This window comes from Rhinolophus hipposideros (genome assembly GCF_964194185.1).
Source record: "Rhinolophus hipposideros genome assembly, chromosome: 20".
NCBI lineage: Eukaryota > Metazoa > Chordata > Mammalia > Chiroptera > Rhinolophidae > Rhinolophus > Rhinolophus hipposideros.
Window position 1 is genome coordinate 42,178,890 of NC_138066.1, and position 23,098 is coordinate 42,201,987.

At 50.1% G+C, this 23,098-nt stretch overlaps 1 protein-coding gene across 1 annotated transcript; it reads right to left on the reverse strand.

The window, feature by feature from the left end:
* Nucleotides 1-3,751: 3,751 nt before the first annotated feature.
* On the reverse strand, nucleotides 3,752-15,116 carry CACNG1 (calcium voltage-gated channel auxiliary subunit gamma 1). The gene is made up of 4 exons (XM_081027981.1): nucleotides 14,685-15,116; nucleotides 5,881-5,955; nucleotides 4,668-4,805; nucleotides 3,752-4,487 (listed from the first exon to the last, which is right to left on the reverse strand). The coding sequence occupies exons 1-4, from the start codon at nucleotides 14,917-14,919 to the stop codon at nucleotides 4,261-4,263; spliced, it is 675 nt and encodes a 224-aa protein (XP_080884107.1). The 5' UTR covers nucleotides 14,920-15,116; the 3' UTR covers nucleotides 3,752-4,260.
* Between the last annotated feature and the right edge of the window lie 7,982 nt (nucleotides 15,117-23,098).

The window sequence follows — 23,098 nt, forward strand, 5'->3', positions numbered from 1 at the left end:
GAAGGAAATTCTGACACATGCTACAACATGGATGAACCTTGAGAACATTATGCTAAATGAAATAAGCCAGACACCAAAGGACAAATACTGTATGAGTATGATTCCAGTTACATGAGGCCCCTAGAATAGTCAAATTCATAGAGACAGAAAATAGAATGGTGGCTGCCAGGGGCGGTGGGTAGAGGGGATGGGAAGTTGTTTCCTGGGTACAGAGTTTCTGTTTGGGAAGATGAAAAGAATTATGGAGCTTGGTTGCACGATCATGTGAGTGTACATAATGTTATTGAGCTGTATACTTGGAACTGGTTAAGATGGTAAATTTTATGCCATGTATATTTTACCACAATTTTTTAAAAATACCACACTTAAGTATTAATCTTGACGACTGAGTTGCTAGTCCTGGCTCTGCTACCATGTTTCCCTGAAAATAAGACCTAGCCGGATGTCATGCAGGGTCTCTAGTCCTGCTCTCCACACAAGAACACAGGACATGGTGAGGCCAAAAAGGAACACCCACGGAGCCATAGGTAGGGGAGTCAGACCACTATAGTCTCGCTGGCGGCTGGGGTGGAGACACAGGAAGCAGGAGCCACATAATCCGCAATCCGCCGTCCACTTCTCTGCCAACCAAACTCACTTGCTAACTGCAATCTGTGCTTGCTAGTTTAGCCACGGCAGTTATATCAGTGGCTAATGGCTAACCGGTAACTGCTGATGGCCAACTACTATCCGAACCAGCATCTTTCCATGGGAGGCCGAGAGCCTCGAAACTGCTCTCTGGGATTCTGTCCCCACACCGGACCATCAGCTCTAATGCGTCTTTTGGAGCAAAAATTAATGTAAGACCCAGTCTTATGTTATATTATATTATATAAGACCCTGTATTATATTATATTATATTATATTATATTATATTATATTATATTATATTATAGAACTGGTCTTATATTATATTAAAATAAGACTGTGTCTTAGTTTTTGCTTCAAAAGACGCATTAGAGCTGATGGTCCGGCTAGGTCTTATTTTCAGGGAAACACAGTACCTTCCTTACCTCATAGAAGCTGATGAGTTTTAAAAAGCTGGAAAAGTGTCAGTGTTATGGGACCTCAGGATTTGATGATTGTTGAATTCACACACGCCTGGTGAGAAGTTAGAAGCTGTGGGTTTCTGATGCTAACTCCTGCTTCAGAGCAAATTGCACTTTGTTTGCTGCCTCCCCACCCCACCCCCAGTAGGCTTTCAGACATGGCCTGGCCAAACTCTGTCTGCAGTGAGAGCCAATCCATGCCTGAGTCCCCGAGCCAGACCCAGCCCGAGCAAGACTGCCCAACTGCCTATTCCTGACAAGGCTCAGTTCCTGGACTGGAGAAAAACAGATGTTTTCTCTCATTAGTTTGCTTGACGGGTTCATTTTTTCGGCATTGGGCTCTGTTTCGCATTGTCACATCGTCTTTTTCTCCACAACAGAGGCAAACGGAGGTGCGATGCTGTGTGGCGGTCTGGCAGCTACCCTCCGACCCTTTTGTCTGCCTAGCAGTTTCAGGCACATCTTCGTCTCTATCGAAAGATTTAAAACTCTAGAAAGCCAAACGTGTTCTGTTCAGTGGATGGTTAGTCCATTCAGAAATGTTTTTCAGTGATAAAAATACAGGCATCCATGTAGAAATATAAAACATGCACCAGTCTAATTCTGCTAAAAGTAATAATAGTAATAAAACAACACAACAACATTACTGACCTCAAAATGGAGTTTGTGGAATGAGGTCATTCGTCTTTCTTCTTAGCTGTAAACCATGGCCCCAACTACCTGGCTGGCCCAGACTTCCATTTTCCTATTCCCTTACCTGGAGCAAGTTTGTGCCAGGCTCCCCTTTGCATGGCTGGAACGGTGTCCTGCCTTTGGCTGTGGGACCTCGTCGAGCTGTGCAGCCCTTCCCAGGTCTCACCTGCTGCCTGCTTCCCTCTCCCCCCACCACAGTGCCCAGGCTTTGACCTCATCACATTTTATATCACCTGCTCTTTTTGACCCTTTTGGATTTCAGAACCATGTGCCAAACATTTGCACTGTCCCTGACTCAGAGGCAGGCTGGGCTGTGCTCTCTGTCTGTCCCCAGGCTCCTCAGCCACCCCTCCCAGCCCAGCCCAGACCCCTGAGATAGCAGAGAAGAACCTTGACAAGCACCCCCATCCCCACTGATTAGGGGGGGTGGCCACTACCCAGATGCCCCGAGACTCACGCACCTTTCTTTGAGTTTGTTCTAAGCAGCATGAACAAGTCTCTTTCCCCTCGCTTTACAGATGGGAACAGAGAAGGGTTAACAAGCTGGCTGATGAATGCACAGGGGCTGGCAAACGCTTTCCATAAAGGGCCAGGTAGTAAATATTTCTGGCTTTGCAGGCCAGACAGTCTCTGTTGCAACTACCTAATGCTGCTGTCTTAGCAAGAAGTTAGCCACAGAAGGGGCGTGGCTGTGTTCTGACAGAGTCTCTCCTTGACCAGACTCTAGCCTGGCTCCTTTGAGCCCTCTCCTCAATTCAGCCTTGGCCTATCAAGACTTGAGCAAACACTAACAGTCTCTGACAGCTCAAGCCCGCATCCCCAAGATGACCATAACCCCCTTAAAATGATTGCCTGAGAAAACTCAAGGCTGCCAAAAGAGTGTGCTGATATGGCCGCCTCCTGAAGATATGGCCTCTGTGAGAGGGTAGGAGCCTAACGTTGATAAGAGCCAGTTAGCAAACCCAGATGGGTTTTACATGGACCAACTCCCCCTTCCAGCTTTTTGTAATCTTCCATTTCTCTACAGACCTCTCCCTCACCTCCCTCCCTACTCCCTCATTCTCCCTTTAAAATGCCCATTCCCCTCTGTACAAATCACAGTTGAGTCCAGTTCATACTGGACTCTTCACTATTGCAGCAGCATTTACAGGACAGATTAAAATCTGTCTTTCCCACTTTAACCAGTGGCTTTGTTTATCTTTGACGGTTCCAATAAAACGTGACTCATGGACACTGAAATTTGAATTTCATACAATTTTCACATCATGAAATATTCGTCTTCTTTTGATTTAAAAAAAATTATTTAAAATTGTAAAAAGCATCCTTAGGTTGTGAGCCATACAACAACAGGGGGTGAGCCAGGTTTGGCCCCCAAGCCATAGTTTGCAGCTGCTCCATGCCCTCTCTAGAAGAATGAGCTCTGCACATGACTTCTGGTGCACGTTCCAGGCAAAGGAGTATATGGGTCCTCTGCCAACGATGTTTGACTTGCCGTCTCTGAGGGCTGGGTGAGTACAGTGGGGTTTTGGAAGGCAGAAGAGTGTAAATTATGGCACGCCATGTGGCCCTATGTGTCTAACTGCTAAGCTCTGCTTCCTGATGTTCTTGGCAACAAAAACTCAGCATCAGAAATCAGACACTTGTGGCCGTGCTGCTTGAGTGCTGCGTTAGCACTCAGATGCCAGCGTGCCCGCCTCTGGAAATAACCCCTCCTATTTTTAACACCCTTGCCTAGTCAGACGTTCTCTGGTTTCCCCCAGAGAAAATCTCAGGGCCCAGAGATACAAGTTGGAATTCAAAACCTCTACGTCTCACTGGTAAATAGGCCCCCTCTGCCCCCTCTCCCCGTCATCCGCACAGAAGCCCTCAGGATACCCAGGGGACACACTTTCCTTTCTCCTTCAGGGATGTGGGGCCCCTGAGCTGTGGTCAGGAATCCAAGTCATTTCTATGCACGCACAAGGAAAAGGCAAGTTTTCAAAGAGCTTTTATTTCAAATCACAGTCAGAAAATACCCAGTTAAAAATGCTTCTCAGGCCTCCTAGGAGCCAAAGATGGAACACTCAGCTCACGGGACAGGGTGCCACTTGTCACCCAGGAGGCGAGACGGGCTGGCTATTTACACAGGAGGACACCCAGAGCTGGTAACGAGCACAGGGCATCCCCATAAGGTAAGAGAGGACAACAGGAGCCAGCTTATCAAAGACAACGGGCCCAGTGGGGACAACTTGGGGCCCCAGCGGAGCTGGCCCTGCCTCCTTCCCACCGTGGGCAGCTCGGGATCATGTCCACTTGCTCCTTTTGCAGAGGAGCCTGTCACAGCCCAGAGAAGAGCTCAGAGAGGGCAAGCAGCTGAGGCTGTTGTGGGGCAGGTGGGAACAGGAGCGATGTCAAGTTCCTGCCTCCTATCTAGAATGTTCTGGGCTGGGCTCGGCTTCCTGAGGGGTGAGCCCTGGGAGTCGCTGGGGCCTCAGGAGGACTAGTGCTCGGGCTCGGCGTCCATGCAGGACTCCCAGGGGTTCTGGGGCATTCGAGGCAGAGAGAAGATGAGGAGGGCTAGGCCGCCCAGGAAGAGGAGGACGAAGGCGGCGCACGCGCAGGCAAAGGACCAGGAGTAATGGTACTCGATCCAGACGGTGTCCTCGCTGTCAATCATGCGCTTCACCGACTGCCGCATCACCTCCACCGAGACGAAGATGCAGAGGCCTGCGGGCGGAGCGGGGACGGACGCTCAGGGCCGCTGCCACCCTGAGCGCGTCTGCGCCTGCGCCTGCGGGGAGCCTGGGACTCTCCACACGCACATCCTGAGGTTGGCGCGAGGCGGGGTCGCAGCGCCCCCTCCCTGCGCCGGCGTCCCCCCCACGTGGGCAGGAGCCCCCCTTCTACCTGCGAAGGCGTAGAACATGGAGGCCGGCCGCAGCAGGTAATCCCGCTTCTTCCGGAAGGACAGGAGCACGCAGACGGTTCCCATGAGGAGGAAGCCCAGGCTGAAGACGGCGATGGCCGCGGCCGAGATGCTGTACTCTGCAGCACACAGAGGGGCAAACACAGCCTCACCCCAGGGCCTCGGTCCCGGCTGGTTGTGCTGTCAACCAGGTGAGTGACGATACCACGCACCGCGATTCCCATTGCACAGGTGAGCAGACTGAGGGTCTGAGAGATTGAATCACTCACTCAAAGGCGCATCGCCGGGAAGGGGGGTGTGTGGCCAGGACGTGGACGAGTCCTAGTCCCAACTCCCAGGCTGCCCTGAACTGCAAGTTCCTTCTGCCCGGGGCAGAGGCCTGGGCAGGAGCGGGAAGCTTACGGCTGGAGAACTTTCTGGAGCAGAAAACTTGCTCTGAGTGACAGGGCAGAGGGACAGACAGCATGTGGGAGTGTGGCTTGTTTCGGAGCCCCGCGCGAGTGACTGTGTGTGTGTGCGTTGGGGGTGTGTGTGTGTGCACACGTGTGTACACCCATGTACGCGCATGCTGCAGGTGTAAGATTCGCCAGTGAGGGGGTTAGTGTAGCACTGGCATGTAAGGGTCTCTCAGCGTGAGTGTGTGTGCCTGTGTGTGTGTGCAGCTGTCTGCACACGTGCTGCTGTGGGTCTATATTCATGACACTGGATGCTTCTGAGCTAATGGTTCCCCAAAGGCCCCAGGGCTCACATGCTCCCCGAACCCTTATGGATCTCCCCACATCCCTGCTCTCCTGATTCTCAGGGAGTGATTTATCAGCAAGGGCGGGAAACCGACAGTTCCCCACAGACTGACTCTCCAGCCTGAAAACCATCAGTGGGATGTGGAGAACTTGTTCCATTTTCCTAGCTCCTGTCACAACAGCTTCCCTTAGGTGCTGTTGGAAAATTCATTCCTTCTGCGATTCAGGCGCCTACCAGGAACCAGCTCTTTACAGCGTCTCCCCAGCCCTGATGAATGGAAGATCCGCACACCTGGAGATGGAGCAGTGCTGTCTCTGGAGCGCAGAGGGTGACAAGGCTCTTTTCATCAAGAAAGGGGAAGTCAGGGCTTTTGTGCCAAATGATTTTCTGGCTCAGCAGCGTGTGACGGCAGTCACTTCTCCCCACCCTCCCTGCTTCCCACCACGGGCTCACCTTTCTGAGTGGTGACTTCAAAGATCTCCGAGCTCTCTCCTGGGTTAAAATGCCTGAAGTAGGAACAGTTTTTCTCTGCAAAGGAGAGAGACAGTTGAGAGAAAGGGTCTTTAGCCAGAGGCAGAGGCTGGACCAAGAAAGGGTGGGTGTGATCCCGCTGGGGGTGGAGGGGGAGGGGCACATGAAGGGACTTGGTGACTGGTCCTCTTCTCCCCAAACCCTGATTCTGGGCCCAGACAAAGAGGGTTCCCCGACCCTGACACCAAAATGTCAGTAAGTTAAAGGGGTGGCATAAAAGGGTAGGAAATCTTCAGGGAGCTGAGGCTGATGAGTTGAGGGCGCAGATAGCACTGTGGGTGCTAACCCCGTGGGGCAGATGGGGAAACTGAGGCCCAGGGCGCAAGCCATTTTTCAGGGAGCGTAGGATACATGGTCAACAAAGGGCCAAACAGTAGTTCCCGCCGAGCCTGATTCTGCCCCCCAGGGAACATGGGGCAATGTCTGGAGACACATTTGGTGTCACAACTGGGCAGGGCTGATGTTGGAATCTAGTGTGTAAAGGCCAGGACTCTGCTCAACATCTCACTATAAACAGCTCCCTACGACACGGAATTTTCCAGCCCCCCAATAGCAGTGGTGCTGAGGTTGAGAAAGACTGGATCACACCAAAATCTAGAGCTGTGTTTCTTATCAGCATTCAGGCCCACCCTGACTCACTGAGTGTGACCTGGGAAGCCAGCAGTGTATTTCCAAAGCTTTCCAGGAGATTCTGAGGCTCGGCCAGGTTGGGAAGCCCTGCGCCAGGCTCCTTACAAAGCCCCACGAAGTGCTTCTCTGAGTGGGCCATCTGGATGGACTTGGGTGAAGGGCCATTCGAGGGCCAAATGGGACCATCGCATCATTTCATCGGACTCTTGACACCTGTGGCCAAAGCGGCAGCCCAGATAAGACCTCCCCTGGAGAACTGCTTGGTCCCCTGATAAGTGTCAGAAAAGCCATAGAAGATCGGTGGACAGCGGATCAGAAATCTGGATTTGATGGGGGCTAGAGGAAGGTCCTAGAACAAAGAAATTCATGCCGATTTAAAATACAACTTCAGGCATAATTCCTCTTCCGTATTTCTCCTTTCAGCTCTCTTATAACTCAGGGATACTGTAAAAATCAAAGGATAGCCTTTTTGCTTATTGAATATAGTTAATATTCTTTACTTTTGATTTAGGAAGTAGATGAATGGGTTATTTTATATTATTTTATTTCTTCACAAAACAAGCAAACCTTAAATGAGGTTGCTTTTTATTTGTGGGAGGCCCTTCACTGATTTCTTTTTCCTGTAGATCCATGACCTTCAAATAGAAAACACCTGTGCTCCTAGGTTAGATGGCATCTGGTTTTTGCATTCATTTCTTTACCTTCAGGCTATATATACATTTTTACAAGGAGATTGACGCCTCATTTCTTTTGAAAACACCCGGGAGGTGCTGCTAAAGCCATAACCTTCTTCGGAATGCAGCCTTCCTTTTCTCTGGCCTAAATCATTATTGCCACTGACGCCTGAGGCCTCCCACTCTTCCCTCCTCCCCCAGTGTCAGGGTTACTGCCGCCCCCACGGTTGAGGAAGGAAATGACCCCTGGAGACTAGGCCTGGCTTAGCAACAGTAAATGCTCTGAGAGGTAAATTGCCTTCTCTTTGAGCTTCTATATTTAAATCACTTTCCTTTTGAACTGAGTTACCTGGGGTGTCTGACTACCAGTGGTGATGTCAGAATTGATGCTTCTCTTTTCTCTCTCACAGCTTCTGGTGCTATTTTAAAGCATAATGCAACCCTCTTACATTTGTTAGATTATTAGCTATAGATTCTCTTGAGTCACTGCTTCAAAAATGGCTCATGCTATGTCATAAGTCACCATGTGTCTCCCTCTGGACAAAGGAACATTTCTGTTTCATTCTTTAAGGACCAATTTTGGTTGTCATTGAAAACCCTCTGAAAAGAATTGACTGAATTCAAGTGTATTTCACGGTCAGCTGCCTCTCTGACTACTTGCAATCCGCAAGTGAAAGGCCTTTGAGTGGAGGGCCCTGAGATAAAGGTCTGTGAGAGCCTGGCCAAGGCAGAGCTATTTGGCGGTTCTGGGTTGCTGAGGCTATTGTGTTTCCCCGAAAATAAGACCTACGCCAAAAATAAGCCCCAGTTACGATCGTCAGCCAGAGGGACACATTTAGTACGTTATGACAATGTTCCAGAAGATGACATGACTGTATTTGAATAAATGTAGATTGTTGTACATGAAAAAATAAGACATCCCCTGAATATAAGCCCTAATGCGTCTTTTGGAGCAAGAATTAATATAAGACCCAGTCTTATTTGGGGCGAAACACGATGCTCTTGCACAGGTCGTGTTTGGATTGTCAACCCTACCAGATAAACATCAGGCTCCATTCTGGACAAACTACTGCTGACACCAGGTTTTTGCATCAAAACTGTCTTAGCTCAGACCACAGCGGGAGGCTGCCTGTCTGGGAAGGCAGACTGAGGGTTCTGGGAGGTGATTTGCGCCTCAGTGGCCCAGGTACGATGTTTCCCTCCCTCCCCTCCCCTCTCAAATGCTCTCACACATGGGAGATGGGAGCACGCAGTGGGTGGGGTTCCCACTCAGGACATCTGGAAGTGAGCTTCTCTCTGATGTGGCTGAACTCAAGGCTTGAGGGTGGACAGGTCAACCCGGTCTCCTCTTTGGGGCTTAGCACAGGAGGAAGGCTGGTGCTTTCTGCCCTGAACCCAGGAGGAACATCCACTCAGGGAGCCGCGGCTGCCCATTGGAGACTATGGGCTCCTCTGTGGTTTTTGCTGGCCCTGGCCGGGGTGGGGACATGTCAGCCCTAGACCTCAGCCTGGGTATGTCCAGCACCCACAAGATGCTCATTCAGGACTAATCAAGCCAGGCATCTACCATTGTCATTCAAGAATTGCCCGGGGTCCTGTGGAGATGGGCAGACCTGCTCTGCCCCTTTGGGTGCTGTCTAGGTAAACTGAGCATCAAGGGCAATTTGAAAAAGGAAGGACCTCTGGAATGGGCCATGTGTGGGCCACTTAGTCACAGGGAGGGGGTTTGGAGGAGAGGGGCAGTGACACTTCAGTGCAGATCCTGAGCCTTCTTGCCTATGCCTCTCCCAGGTCCTCCACGGTGCCTGCCTGGCCTCCATCACACTTGCATGAAGCTCAGGGCTTGCAGCTCTGCCTCGATTGGCTCCAGCCCCTTGACTGAGCCAAAGAAGCAAATGCTTTGGACTAAGTCAGCAGAGAGACCGATGACAGGGTGATGGTCTGGGACCATAATTAGGAACTCCCCCCCCTCCGCCCCAAGACCAGCCCCCTTCGTCTCTGCAAATGGCTCATGGTTATTTTAACATTTGTATTTCTATTTGACTGTATTTCAGAAATATCTGCCATGAGCGGTCATAAGACTCAGTGGTCTAAAAACTTGAAGTGGATTATTCCTTTAAAAATATGGTGAACTCAGCTATTGGGCTTAACTGGGGTCGGAGTATGCTGGCTCACCAAGTCTCCTGGTGAAGGGAGTGATGCAGAACCACATCTAACTACCATTTTCAGAGAACTACAACAGAAGGCACATTTGACTCCAAGCTGAACTTGAATGAATACAGCTCTTTCTCTGATAGTTGGAACAGCTTATACAATTAGGGGGTGCCTCTGCATTATTACTGAGAATGCACCGCGTGCTGGTTGATGCAGACTGTAATATATTAAAAAATACCTGGTTGATTTGCATAAAACCAAGGGAACTAGTGCTTTAGGAGTTGGAAGAAACATTTCACCCACTCCTTACTTGCTTCGACGCCAGGGTCGTCTTCACCATTTTTGTAAAAGTCCTTGCTCCCAACAGTGGTTTCTCTGTGCTCTGTCTCCCTCCACCCCTCTGATTGAAGACTTTTATAAAATGAGTTGGAGAAATCCTCAAGACTTGACCCTAAGCTTCCCAGCATTGCTGTTCTATGGGAGAGAAGTCTAGTTATGGCCTGGGTCTCCAGCTCGGGCTTGCGTGGATGGGAAAGGGAGCCCCTGAAATTCTTGGGGTCAGTAGCATCATGTTCTTTCCTATGGCCCCAGTCCCTGCACTAAATACCAGCAGAGAAGATAGGCCACTAGGGAAATGGGGCACTGGGACAGGCCGCTGCCTTGCCCTAAAGAGGCAGAGCCTGAAAGAAACAACATTCTACTCAGCCCAAGGGCAGGTGTTGACCCCTCTGAGATTCACTTGGGCTTTCAGACAGACATCTTCTCCTGACAGCTGGGGAAGCCCTATTTCCGCTCTGGAGGCACTGGAATTGACCTCAGATGTTGATCGTGTACACGATAGTCCTTTTAAGACTCTGGGTCAGTGAAAAACCAAATCAGACAATTTGTGTCCTCAGAGCCTCCAGCATTCTCTGGTGGAATGGGACCTTGAAAAGTCTCCTGTATTGCTACTGGGCCATGTCATGTCAAAAGCTGGCCTCTTATGTGTTTTCTGGGCCAGCAGCTTTTAGAACCTGTGTTTGTATGTACAGTAAAGGGTATGGGAGGGGACTGGAGAGAAAAGAGGCTCTGGACCTGAGACTTGGTTCTGTTTGTTAATTGGTTAGCCTTAGGAAGGCCACTCTGAGCCTCAATTTCCCCACCTGTAGAAGGAGAACCACATGGAGAATGAGCGCCTTCTCACTGGGTGGTTGTAAAGTAATATAATGGTGTGATTAAGAAGGTGAATTTTAGGGGTTTGAATCCTGGCTGCTCTGCCATCGTAGTTGTGTGAGCTTGGTCAAATTACTCAAATTTTCTGTGCCTCCTTTTCTTTATCTGTAAGAAGGGATAATGATAATAGTATGAACCTCATCGAAAATTTGGTGAGGATTAGATAAGTTCATATATATATATGTGATCCCACTGCCTTCTGGCCTCCATGGTTTCTGGGAAGGAGCAGAAATCCCTTGCATGAGATGAGTCACTTCTTGCTCTTACAAGATTCTCTGCCTTGACAATTTGATTATGATGTGTCTAGGTTTCATTTTATTCTACTGGGAGTTCATTAAGCTTCATGGGTTTGTAGATTCATGTTTTCCATAAAATTTGGGGAAATTTTGGCCATTATTTTTCATCTATCTTTTCTGCTCCTCCCTTTCTCTCCTCCCCTCTCCTTCTCTCCTCGCCAGTCCTGGAGAGGACTGCCTTTATGCACATGTTGTACATTTTGCTCTACAGGTATCTCAGGCTCTGTTCTCTTTTCTTCATTCTTTGTTTTCTGTCTGTTCCTCAGACTCACTCATCTTAATTGACTTATCTTCAAGTTCACGGATTCTTTCTTCTGCCTGCTCAGGTCTTTTATTGAACCCCTTTAGTGAACATGTTCATTTCAGTTATTGTGTACTTCTCAACTCCAGAATTTCTATTAGGTCACTTAAAAATAATTTCTATCTCTTCCTAAAGAGTCTCTATTTCATGAGACATCATTCTTATTTTTACTTTACTTCTTTAGACATGGTTTCTTTTAGTCCTTTGAATATATCTAAAACACGTGATTTAAAATCTCTGTTTTAATATTTGGGCTTCCTTAAGTCTAATATTTGGGCTTCCTTAAGGATCTATTGGCTGCTTGTTCCCCCCTATGTATGGACCATCCCTTTTTAGTCTTTGCATGTTTTATAATTTTTTAAGATTTAAATTTAAAACTGGACAATTTAAACAACAGAGTGTAGAAACTCTAGAAATCAGATTCCCACCCTTCCCCAGGGTTTGTTCCTGTTTCCATTTGTTCCTGTTGTTTGCTTACTGACTTTTCTGAATTAATTTTGTAAATTCTATATTCTTTGTCACATGTGGCCACTATAATCTCTGCTCAGTTAGTTTAGTGCTCAGCTCACAGAGGTTTCCTAAAATGCCTGGAACTAATACATCACCCAGTCTTTACTGAGGGCCTCCATGCTAAGCATAGAGCAGTCAGTGAAGCAGTCTACATTTCTGCCTTAACCTTTCACATTCTGCTTGTTTAGCCTCAGGATGGGTCGGAGGTGAGAGCTTAGGGCCTTCTCAGGTATTTCCTACACACTCACATAGCACTGTGCATGCACATGGCCTTCTAAAGTCCTAGGAATCTGTCCAAACTTTTCAAAGCCGCCTGTGGACCTCTCATTCTCCAGCTGTTTGGTTAGCCTATTGTTTGCCCTAACTGTTACCTACTCCCGCAGGCAGTTGTGATATTAAATAATTGTTTCTAATTGTTTTTGACAAATGACCCCCTGCCCAGGGAAAAGACTGTTTCCACTGGAGGTGCTCAGAGTCAGGTCAAACAAAGACAGCCTTGCAAATAGGGACTTCCAGGGAATCACCAGACGGATCAAATAATGACCACTCTTTGGGAATGACGCTTTGGAAGAGATCCAGCCCATTCTGTCCCCTCTGGTGGCTGGCTACCAGGCTGCTGGTTTTCACTGTGATTGCAGGCTGGAGGTTTTCAACGCTGTGACAGAGTTGAGGGTGGGGTTGGAAATAAGAATAGAGCAAGTTAAAACATCACAAAGCTCACTGTTCTTACTGAGGTCTTCCCGTTTCTCTTGAATAAGCACTGCTGGATTGCTGCAAGACTGGTTAATTTCCAGAGTTCTGAAAAAGTTTATGCTGATCATTTTTGCCAATGTTCTCATTGTTCTTATGGAGGAGATGACTTTTGGAGGTTCTTACTCTGTCATTTTTTTTCTCTCTGATATTCTCGTAATTCATATCTATAGAGCACTGAAAACAATGTTTTCCAGATAACTGCTCTGTTTGTGTTTGCAGTTGTTATTATTATTGTTGTTGTTAATGATAAATCAGAGAGCATGTGTGATCTCTTTTCATCTATCCAGAAAACAGTGAACCCATAGAGTACAGGGAGGGTGGCTGGGGAAGAAAGAAGATGTCCACTTGTAGAGAAAAGGGAAAGGGGAGAAGGCAGGGATGCATGTCAGAAGCTTGTTTTGGGTAAGGCCGTGCTCACGAGGAGGGGAAGTATGATTCACTCTGGATCAGAGTGAGAAGGCATAGAGATAGACTCCCTTCAGGTTCAAGGCCAAGCCATGCCTGTTGGTCCCCTGTGGCAGATTCAGTCACCTCCCACCAATCTGCCTCTTCCTTGTATAGACTTAGCTCACCTCCCTGCTCATCTGCTCTGCACACTCACCAGACTTTAAAAGGCAGGTGCTTCCAAGGACAGGTGGCCAGGACCATATCAGTGCATTTCCGTGCATGGTCCCTGGAGAATCTGCCTCACCCTGCCCTGCCCTTCCCTGCCCAGTTGAGTTGGCTGGATAACGCATCTGTTTACGGGTGTGCTCAGCCGTGGCCGAGGGGCGTGGGCATCTGAGCTATGTGATACCCTTCCAGTGCATGTTCATGCCATTTAAAGCCCTCAGCCCTGGGACGCGATGTTTCCAAGACAGCTGGGTATTTACAAGTCTTCCGAGTATCCAGTGGGAATAAGCAAGGCAGGAGTTCCCTGGAGCCAGCAGGAGGTGAAGGAAGACGAAGGAGGGAAGAGAGTGGAACAGGGTTTGGGTTCCTTTGTCCCACACATACAGTGCAAGATTTGTGCAGACTTGGCACTGATTTCCTAGAAGGGCAGGTTTCAAGGAACACCCAGTCGAATGACAGAAGGAAATATTCTGAAAAGCAGGTGAGACACTACACTCACCCAAATGCACTGCCACCTTGGAGTGGCATTTGTAAGCACTGGAAGGGATTTCATGTCGCTGAACCCAAGCCCTATAGGAGGAAGCAGAGGCTGTGATGGGCTGTCACCCCACCCCACCCCACCATAGTCATTTGTGGGGGGTCATGGTCAATGTATGACTAGAGCCTTGGACTCTGAGTCTCCAAGCAGCGTTCTTCCCTCAGCCTGTGCTCTATTTGCTGTGAGTGCAGAGGGTTCCACATTTGCAGAAGAGACCTAATTTGCAGAATACCTAACCCAGGAATTCGTGAGAAGGAATTCACCTTCAGTGTGTCGTTTGGTCACATGGTAGGACATCAAGGAATGCGCTTCTATTACAGAGGAAGAAACTGCATTCCAACTCTGAAGGGGTCTGAGCCAAGAGAGGACGTACGGAAGGACCGACAGTTCTGACTAAAAGGCTCATCTACAGCCAGGTACCTGCTTCACAAACGTGTGACCTGTGCAGTCAGTCACGGAAGGCCCTGCACCCAGAAGGGACCTAGGCTTGATTTCATGCTCTGCTGTCACCATCTTGAGATTCTTAAAAATAATTACAAGGAGCCCTGCATTTTCATTTTGCACCAGGCCCTGTCAATTCTGCAGCTGATCCTGTCTATACCCTGGAGGCTGGGGAAGCCAGCCTCTATACCCTGAAGAAACAAGCCAGCCCCACAGATTCCTTCCCTGGGGACATAGGGCCAGCAGCCTGTCCTTGCCCGGAGAGCTGGGCACACCCAGAAAAGTGACTGCTGCTGGGGCCAGAAGCCCCTAGGCTGGCAGCTCCATGGTTCCTTTCTTGAGCCTCTTGTCCCACCTGAGCAGCCCTCTGCTCTGGGTAAAAAACCCCAAGCCTCAGCAAAACAGAAATAGTGAGAGACAAATGCCCTCCTTTTACAGCCCAACTCTGGCGGCCCGCACAACCTCATGCAATTCAGATCCTCTTCCCCGGACGCAGAGGGCTGTTCTGAGGCCGGAAAACCTACCCTCTTTCCCACGGGCCACTTTTCCAGGGGGATGGGAAAGGGCAGGAAGCAGGGACAGGGGACAGAGACTGGCTACGTTACCCCCAGGCAGGGTGATGGGTCCGCAGCTCTTGTCCTTGCTGTCGCGCATGACAATAGTCTTGGTGCAAATCCGCCAGAGGCCAAAGTGGGCCGCCTCGCAGGTGGTGTTGTGGTGCTCTACCTGGGGGCTGAGCACAGCCCAGTGGTCGGTCACTACGGCCACCGTGGCCAGCGTGATGCCCACCAGAATACAGAAGAGGGTGGCACGGATCTTCAGGGCTTTGATCTGGGCCATGGTGGTCGCAGAGGAGCGTGTACTCTGGACAGCGTCCGGCGGCAGCGTCTTTTTGGGCAGGTGGCAGCCAGGCTGGGGTGGTGGCAGCGGTTATGGTGCAGGAGGTGGAAGCTAAGTTTAGGGTGCCTGGCCGAGCCAGAGTGGGCTGGCCTTGGGGCAGAGGGACACTGGACGGGGCTGAGCAGCTGCCCAGACGTGACAGGGGCCTGAGGGAGGCTTCTATTAATGCACATGGACAGGCACGCCGCCGTCACCGAGGATGACTTCTTCTCGGGTTTCAGGGCTTTCTTCCTCTCATGGAGCCAGAAATACCCCAGGGAGGGGCGAGGAGAGAAGGATCTGGATGGTGACTGGAGACCTACAATGAGTGGCAGCTCAGGACACCTGAGGTGGGAGGGAGTGAGGGGTAAGCAATAGGGATACTCAGTGTAGGAATCTGCCTGCTCTGGCCTGAAGGAGAAAGGGCACTTCTGGGTGAGGGCAGGGGACCCTGGGAGATACAGGTGGCACAGCTTTCTGTTGTCACATTGGGCAGGGTGAGTGGGTCCTTGTCCTGGAGGCCTGGGGGACCCAGGATCCTGCCTAGGGACATCTTGGGGATCCCCCCCGCCATGGCCTCTGGAGCCCACTACTCAGGCAAGAGCTTTAGCTCAAGGCCTATGCCATCCCCCAAACGACAGGAAGATTTCAGGTGGTTCCTGGGCCTGGCATGGCCGGGCACTGCCCAGCCTGAGAACATCATTTCCGCTTCCCTTCTCCCCTCTCTCCTATTTGGTCCAGAAGAAGAGCTCCATTCAGGGTTAGTAAGTCTTTACCACCTGGCTGACACTTGTAAATCAAAGCGTGGAGAGGACACAGAATCCAGCCGGGACCTGACTGTAGTTCTGTTTTTGTTTTACTGTTTTAGTTTTACTTCTATTAATTTAGGTAATAAAGATTTTCCAGTTATGTTTCCATTTACAAAATAAATACATTTAAGTACAGAAGAACAGAAGTAGATTGATTTATGGGTGACTATTATGAGGCTAATGGGTGAGCAGAAGCAGCAGAAGACGTGAAAGTTTGGGACCACCATCCGAGGGCCTGTCTGCCCACATGACCCCCGGGCTGGTCTCCACCCCTCCTGGGTTTTGCCTCTTCTTCCTCAGTTCACCAGGTGCCTCTTTTGGGGTGTATCTGAGGCTAATGCATGGCCACAAATAAACCCCTGAGCTGGGCAGGGCTTTGAGCTTCAAAATCCTGGCCTCCGGCTGGGGCCCCGACACCCGGGGTACACGCAGTGTCCGCTGCACCCACATTGCTGGTTCATCAGACAGCCAGGCTGCACCTTCCCTCAGTGGCGTGCAGGTTTGTGCCGCATGCAGGGGTCCTGAGTCCTCCAACCCAGCCAGGAAAGCATTAAAGATTGATGTCTGTTCCTTCAGAAGTAGTAGGTGTGTACATCTCCCACAGCATTGGCAGTGCCAGGGACTGCAGGCAGGTCTCCTTTCTCTCTCCCATTCACTAAAAGCTCCTTCAAACAGATCATTTCTGCTCATGGAAGCCACTGCCAGGCTTCTTGCTTGGCACTTCCCAGGGCCTTGCTAGGCCAGGAAGGGGGCTCCAGCATTTGCTGGGAGCCAGGGCTGGGGGACGTCAATGTCCTCCACACAGGTCCTACCTTTTCCAGGTCATCAGGAAAGATAGCTTCTTAGGGATTGCGAGTCAGCTTGCCAGTGATGGAGCGGGCAGCCCCAGGGTTAGGTCCCCGCTCTGCCGGTCTCTAGCTGTATGGCTTCCAGCAAGCCATTAACCTCTCTAAACTGCCCTTTCCTCATCTATAAAATGCGGGCAATGGCAGCTGGCTGGGGAGCTGCTGTAGGATTAGAGATAATGGATTTATCAGTTTAGCCTGTGGTAGGTGCTATGGACTGAATTTTCCGCGCCCCCCCCCCCATTCATATGTTGAAACCCAAACCCCAATGTAATGGTATCTGGAGACGGGGACTTTGGTGGGTGATTAGGGTTAGATGAGGTCATGAGGGTGGGGCCCTCCTGATGGGATTGGTGTCCTTCTAAGAAGAGCCACCAGGGGGATGGCTCTCTCTCTTTTCTCTACCATGTGAGGACTCAGTGAGACGCTGAAAGCCAAGAAGAGGACTCTCACCAGAACCCACCCAGGCTGGCACCCTGATCTAGGACGGAAGGAAGAGCTGTGAGAAATAAATTTCTGGTGTTAAGGTCACCCAGCCTATGGTACTTTGTTATGGTAGCCTAAGCTGACTGATACTGTAGGCAACTGAACCAGGATGGCTGTTATTATTATCGATAGACTGCAGATGGATCAGCTTTCTCTGCAGGGAAGGTAGAGACGGTGAGAACGTATTATGTACTCATTTTGGGTCCCCTTAGAGAAGCCCCCGAGAGCTGAGCCCAGGATGGGAGCTCCATAAATGTTTGTTGCATGACTGACGGATGGATGATGGACACGTGGATGGAAAGAAGAAGGGGATACAAGCTTAGATCATTTACTCCACTGGTTGATCCAAAGGACATTTCTATGTAGCTTAAGGCCACAGGGAGCCCCGGGACAGCTTGAATTAATGGCTAATTTACCTGCGGGTGCAGAGGGACACCCCAGGAGGGCACTGTCGTCACCTCTGCAATCAAGTGCCGCCTGCCTACCACCGGCAGCCTTCCGAGATAGGACATTATCTGCAATCTTCAAAGTAGATGTGCCACACTAAGAAATTTGGTAATTGTCTGTATTTTCCTCATTCAGATGAACCCGTTTCCATTTCTCCCAAGTGACTAATCTTTTCCCAAGAAGGACCAGACATAACGAGGGGAAAGAAAACACCTCCCAGAAGTGGGCCTCATTCAGAGCTAGGACCAGGTTGTGCCTGGGTGGGGGCCCAATAAACCCTCTTTGGCAATATGCTGATCTAATTTGAGCTCAGGCTTAGTTGGGCTAAGAAATGGCCTTGAGTGTTTGATCTTAAGATACTATATAAAAAAGCAAGGCACCCCCCAACTGGTCCCAACCTCTTCACTCCATCTGCCTCCCGTCACTGTTCATCTGGGACTCTCTGTTGTATCAGGCTTGCTGCCCCCAATTCTATCTGGTGCCTCTGTCCAGGGGACCCAGAAGCCTTCCATTTCCAAAGCAGTTAATCGCATCACTCTGACCTCTGCTTCCGTCATCGCATGTTCCTCTGTGACTCTCCTGCCTCCCTCTTCTTTCCCTTCTACAGACCCTTGGGGTTAAGGTGATGATCCATGAAAACCTCCCCATCTCAACACCCTTAATTTAATCACACCTGCAAAGTCCCGTTAGCCGTGTCAAGTGACATATTCACAGGTTCCAGGGATTAGGACTTGGACATTTCAGGGGCCGTTGTTCTGCCTACCACAAGCATCGGTTTTGAACTTGCTTGATTTTCTCTGGCATCACTTCTTAGCTCAGGTGCAGGGATGGAGAAGATGGAAGGTGAGATTGAAAGAGGGCTGAGGCTCTTTCAGGAGGGAAAAGATAGAAAGCAAAGGGCCCAAGGGGACTGAGGGCATCAGCAAGGGTGAGTTTAAATGATGAGTTGCCATGTCGGGGCTGGTTAGGATGCCCGGCAATGAGGAGGTGTCAATATATTAGGAGGAAATGGAGAGGTCAGGGCCCTGAAGGGTTTGATGAGGTTGGAGGACAGCTGTAGTGGTGAAGGAAATGGGAGCATTGGAAGTTGTGGTCAGAGAGGAGGACAGAGCCCTGACGATTACAGGGGGGACAGTCAGGGGTGATGACAAGATCCAGGTTGGAGACGAAGGTCCAGGGAGGTGAGAAGGCAGAGCTGTGAGGCCAGGGAGTTGGAATGGCTGGCCCCACAGACGTTGATGTGGCTCAGTTTGGTGGTGGTAGGACTTGGGGAGCAGAAGAGGGCTTTGAGCTAGATGCGAAGTTTCTGATGAACATAAAGGTGTGGGCAGGACGGGGTTGGAGAAATGACAGTGATGAGAAAGGGTTCAGGATGGTCTACCCAGGCCCTCAGAGAAGGCTTTCCCCAGGAGGGTGGAGGAGTGATGGTTTGGCGGTATCAGCGCCCCCACCCTCCCCTGTCCTGTAATTATAAATCCAAGGACATGAGTTCATGACCTTCTCTGATTGCAGACTTCTGTTCCTGTGGTTGTACCAGCAGTTTTGTAGGAAGCTGCAAGTTTAAAAATATCTGTATCAGGTGTATCTGCCCCGGTCTTCCTCTGGAGCCTAAGGTCTCTCAGATCCCCTTTCTCCCTTTCCAGCCCCACACCTCTTAGGACTGAGTGTGGGACTGGGCAGCCTGGAGCATTATATTGGGAACCTGGGCAGGGAACCCCAGCAGAAATATGGACAGCTTTCACCAGGATCCTGGGGAAAGGAGTGTCCTTGGAAGAGAGGATAGTTTCATTGATCCCAGCACGTGGAGGGAGACCTCAGTAAGGAGATTTTAAGATGTGTGGAGTTCCAGAGGGAGATGGAGGATGGAAGGGTTGGAGGGTGGAGAAGAAGCTTAGAGCCAGGTGAGAGTCCTGGAGAGACAAGGGGGACAGATTGTATCTTCCCAAAGTGGCCACAGCACAATTTCTGCTCCCACATGTTCCTCCAGAACCTCGTCATTCCCCATCAACAAGTGGAACCTATTTCCTCTCCCCTTGAACTCGAGCAGGTTTTTGACTGTTCTAATATGTCAAGTACAGTGGAAGTGATGCTATGTGACTTCTGAGACTGCCACCTTTCTCTCTTGCTCTGGGACACTTGCCCTGGGACCCAGCCACCATGCTGTGAGGAACTTCAGGCCACCCAGAGAAGCCACGTGTACACAGTCAGGGTGAGAAGTTTGCCAATAACCAGCATCACCTGCAGGACATGTGAGCAATTGAGCCTTCCGATGATGCCAGCTCCTAGCTATTGAGCCTTCCAGCCGAGGCTCCACTCTGGAGCAGAGATAAGCCATCCTGAGCCTGTCTTTCTATCAGGCAGATGTAAGAATCTGTGACCATATTTAATGCTCGTTTATTGCCACTAAGGTTTGGTGTAATTTGTTACACAGCCCTACTAACAGATACAGTCAGTGACTGGAAGGAATTCTGTTTTGTGTGGCTGAGGATGGCTAAGTGTAAGGCCTGGTGGAATGAAGCAGCCCCAGCCTTCTGAGAGGAACCTGGTGTGAAGTTGCTCCCTAGCCACCTGGCAGGGAATGAGGGAGGGGCGACTGTTATCCCCAGAGCCCAGACACCCAGGTGTGAACGTAGACAAGATCCTGACCGTGTTTGGAGCGGGATCTTTCCATCAGCCTCTAGGACAAAGCTGGGTCTGAAGATCACAGTGAGAAGTTGTCAGATCTTAACCAAATGCAGCCTGAGTATCCCAGTACTTTGTTCTCATTCAGATGCCATTTATGATCTAGGGAGCAAACAAGCCACATCTAGCAGGAGGACACCAGTTAGATAAATAGTGATATCTCTGTTTTATAGGGAGCAAACAAGCCACATCCAGCAGTAGGACACCAGTTAGATAAATGGTGATATCTCTGTTTTATGCAGCCTTTAAAGATTATATTTTTGAGGAATATTGAAAGGTGGGAAGATTCTCATGATGAAAAACAGTGGAGGGAGACAGGGCATTAAGCCGTATCCACACACACATTTGGGTACCCTGAAATGTGAAGCGTGCTTATGGCTTGGGTAGTAGAATGATGGCTGACATTGTTTTCTTCTTTAACGGTGCTGTATTTTTCATGTATTTTTAGGTAAGATGTAATACTTTTTAGAATTAACAAAATAAGTATAATGTTTTTTAAAAAAACATAAGTATATTGTTTTTAAAATGATCTGGCTATTTATAACTTAATTTGTGAATTCTGGAGATCCCACAGGGGTTACTGTATCTCCAAGGAAACATACCAAGGGACGAAGGTCAGGATGGAGGTCCCTCCAAGCCCCCTTTCCTGCAATTGTAAGCACAAGGAGGTGGGTCCCTAACTCTCTTTGATATCAGACTTCTGTTCCCGAGGTTGCCCTGGTAGTTTTGCTGGAAGCTGCAAGTTTAAAAACATCTGTATCAGGTATATCTGCCCCATCTGCCCCTCTGGATTCTAAGGTCCCTGGGCAGTCCCTCCCCTGCCCTCATCTCTAGGGCTGGACAGTCGGGGATGCTATATTAGGAACCAGTGCAGGGAGCTGAAATCACATGGCTGGTTATCTACAGGGGGGCCTCCCTTCCCGCCTCCCATCTGCTTCCCTCCCTCTCCCCTCTTCTTCCCCTTCCCCCCAGGCCTCTCCCCTTTGCTAGCTCCACACTAGGGACCCAGAAAAAGACTCCTGTTTGTGCAGCCCGGCTCCCAGGGCACCTGAGTGTGGTCAGGACTGGGCTTTTGCAGTCCCCGGCACCTGTGTGGAATCAGGAATGCCCCAGTGGGATTTAGGGGTTGCGGGACCTGCAAAGAAAGCAGCAGCCATGTGGCTGCCTTGAGCACCAGAATTCCACAGCTGGGGACCCCTGTGGGCAGAAATGCATGGGCATCAGCCAGGGGAGCAGCTGGGGGAGGACCCCTCTCCTGGAGGGAGAGTCCTGCACGGTACCTGGATTGGCTGGATGACAGGTTTGTCCCAAACCAGAGTGCTGTGGGCTCAACACACGAGGGACTGGCTCTCAGAGCACCCCTCCAGGGGTTGTTCTAGAACAATCCATTTTGGGAAACGGCGTGAGTGTTGTTAGTCAACAGGTACTCCTGAAAGCTCACTCTAATGCCAGTCTCTGAGCTGGGGTATTTATGAATGTTCCTTGTTTAAGTTAAAGTTTGATTCACTCCACTAACTCTGGGAGAGAAGTCTTACCTTCCTCGTTCCACTGAGGAAGGGCTGGGGCTCGGAGAGAGGTTGGGTGACTCACCCAGGGCTGCCTGCAGGTGACCGCAGGATACGATCCCCATCTTTCTGCCCACCTCACTGCAGTTGCTGGGGTGTGGGTGCAGGAAGATGCCACAGAGAGCTGGGGCCGCGTCAGGCTGGGCCAGGTTTCTGCGCTTGCTTGTTCTTCGGCTGCCTGTTTGGTTGAATTTTGCTCCTAAGCCCAGGGAACAAAGGCACTCCCACCCCCAACCTGGGACACGTGGCCATTTCCCCATGTCCTTCTTCAACCCCCAACTTCTGTTTCCAAAACTGTTGACTCAAAAGTGAAGAAGAAAGAAGCAGAAATTGGAGTTTGTTGCAGGGAAAGGAAACACTGGGAATAAAGAGATGAGTTTTCTTAATATATCCACAGCCTAGATACGAATACCAAAAATCCTCTGTGTGATTTTGCACAAGTGGCCTCACCCTTCTATGCCGTAGTCCCCCTCACTATAAAATCAGGCTAGGGCACGGTTTCTCAGCCTGACATTTTGGATCAGATCATTCTTGTGGGGCAGCGGGGGATGGGGGCTGCTGTCCTGTGCCTTCCAGGTTCTCCAGCAGCCTCCTTGTCCTTTACCCGCTAGGTGCCAGTAGCAACTGCCTTCCAAGTTGGAAGAAGCAAAAATGTCTCCAGACATTGGCAAATGCCCCCTGATCAGGGTTGGAAAGGCCTTCATAAGGATCAAGAGGGAGGCCAGATGGCTCAGGTGGTTAGAGCGCGAGCTCTGAACAACAGGGCTGCCAGTTCGATTCCCACGTGGGCCAGTGAGCTGCGCCCTCCACAACTAGATTGAAGACAACGAGCTGCTGCTGAGCCTCTGGAGGGGCGGCTGATGGCTCAGAACTAGGGGACACTGATTATCCTTCTCATGCCTTCAGTACAGCAGGGTTGGTCCCCCTCTGTTCTTTACCTTACTCCTCCTGGTGTCCACCTGTCTACCTGGGATTGGGGGGCGCTGTCTCATTTGGCCTCTGTCAGGGCCACATTCTCCCATCAGCTTTTTCAGTAATATAGCTCATATCTGGAACGTGGGCTCCTCTATTTCTTAATCACTTCAGAACTTGGAGGGGAAAGGAGGCTGGTTAGGGACTTCTTGGGAACCCCACCAAGCAGCTTAGGGCCTCTGAGGCTGTGGCTGTCTGTCTGGCCTCCACCCTGCAGCTTGGCTTGGTCAGCTGCCCTGATGCCTACACCCTACCCAGGGTGGCCTGTCCGTCTTCTGACCCTTTTGTGAAGAGGCCCCTCGACAACACCACGCAGAAGTCTAAAATCAGCTGC

Coding starts and splice junctions, on each gene's coding strand:
- CACNG1 (XM_081027981.1), bottom strand. CDS start 14,919: ATGGCCCAGATCAAAGCCCTGAAGATCCGTGCCACCCTCTTCTGTATT. Junction 4,806..5,880: donor TGAAGTCACCACTCAGAAAG/GTGAGCCCGTGG, acceptor TGTGTGCTGCAG/AGTACAGCATCTCGGCCGCG. Junction 4,488..4,667: donor CATGTTCTACGCCTTCGCAG/GTAGAAGGGGGG, acceptor CTCCGCCCGCAG/GCCTCTGCATCTTCGTCTCG.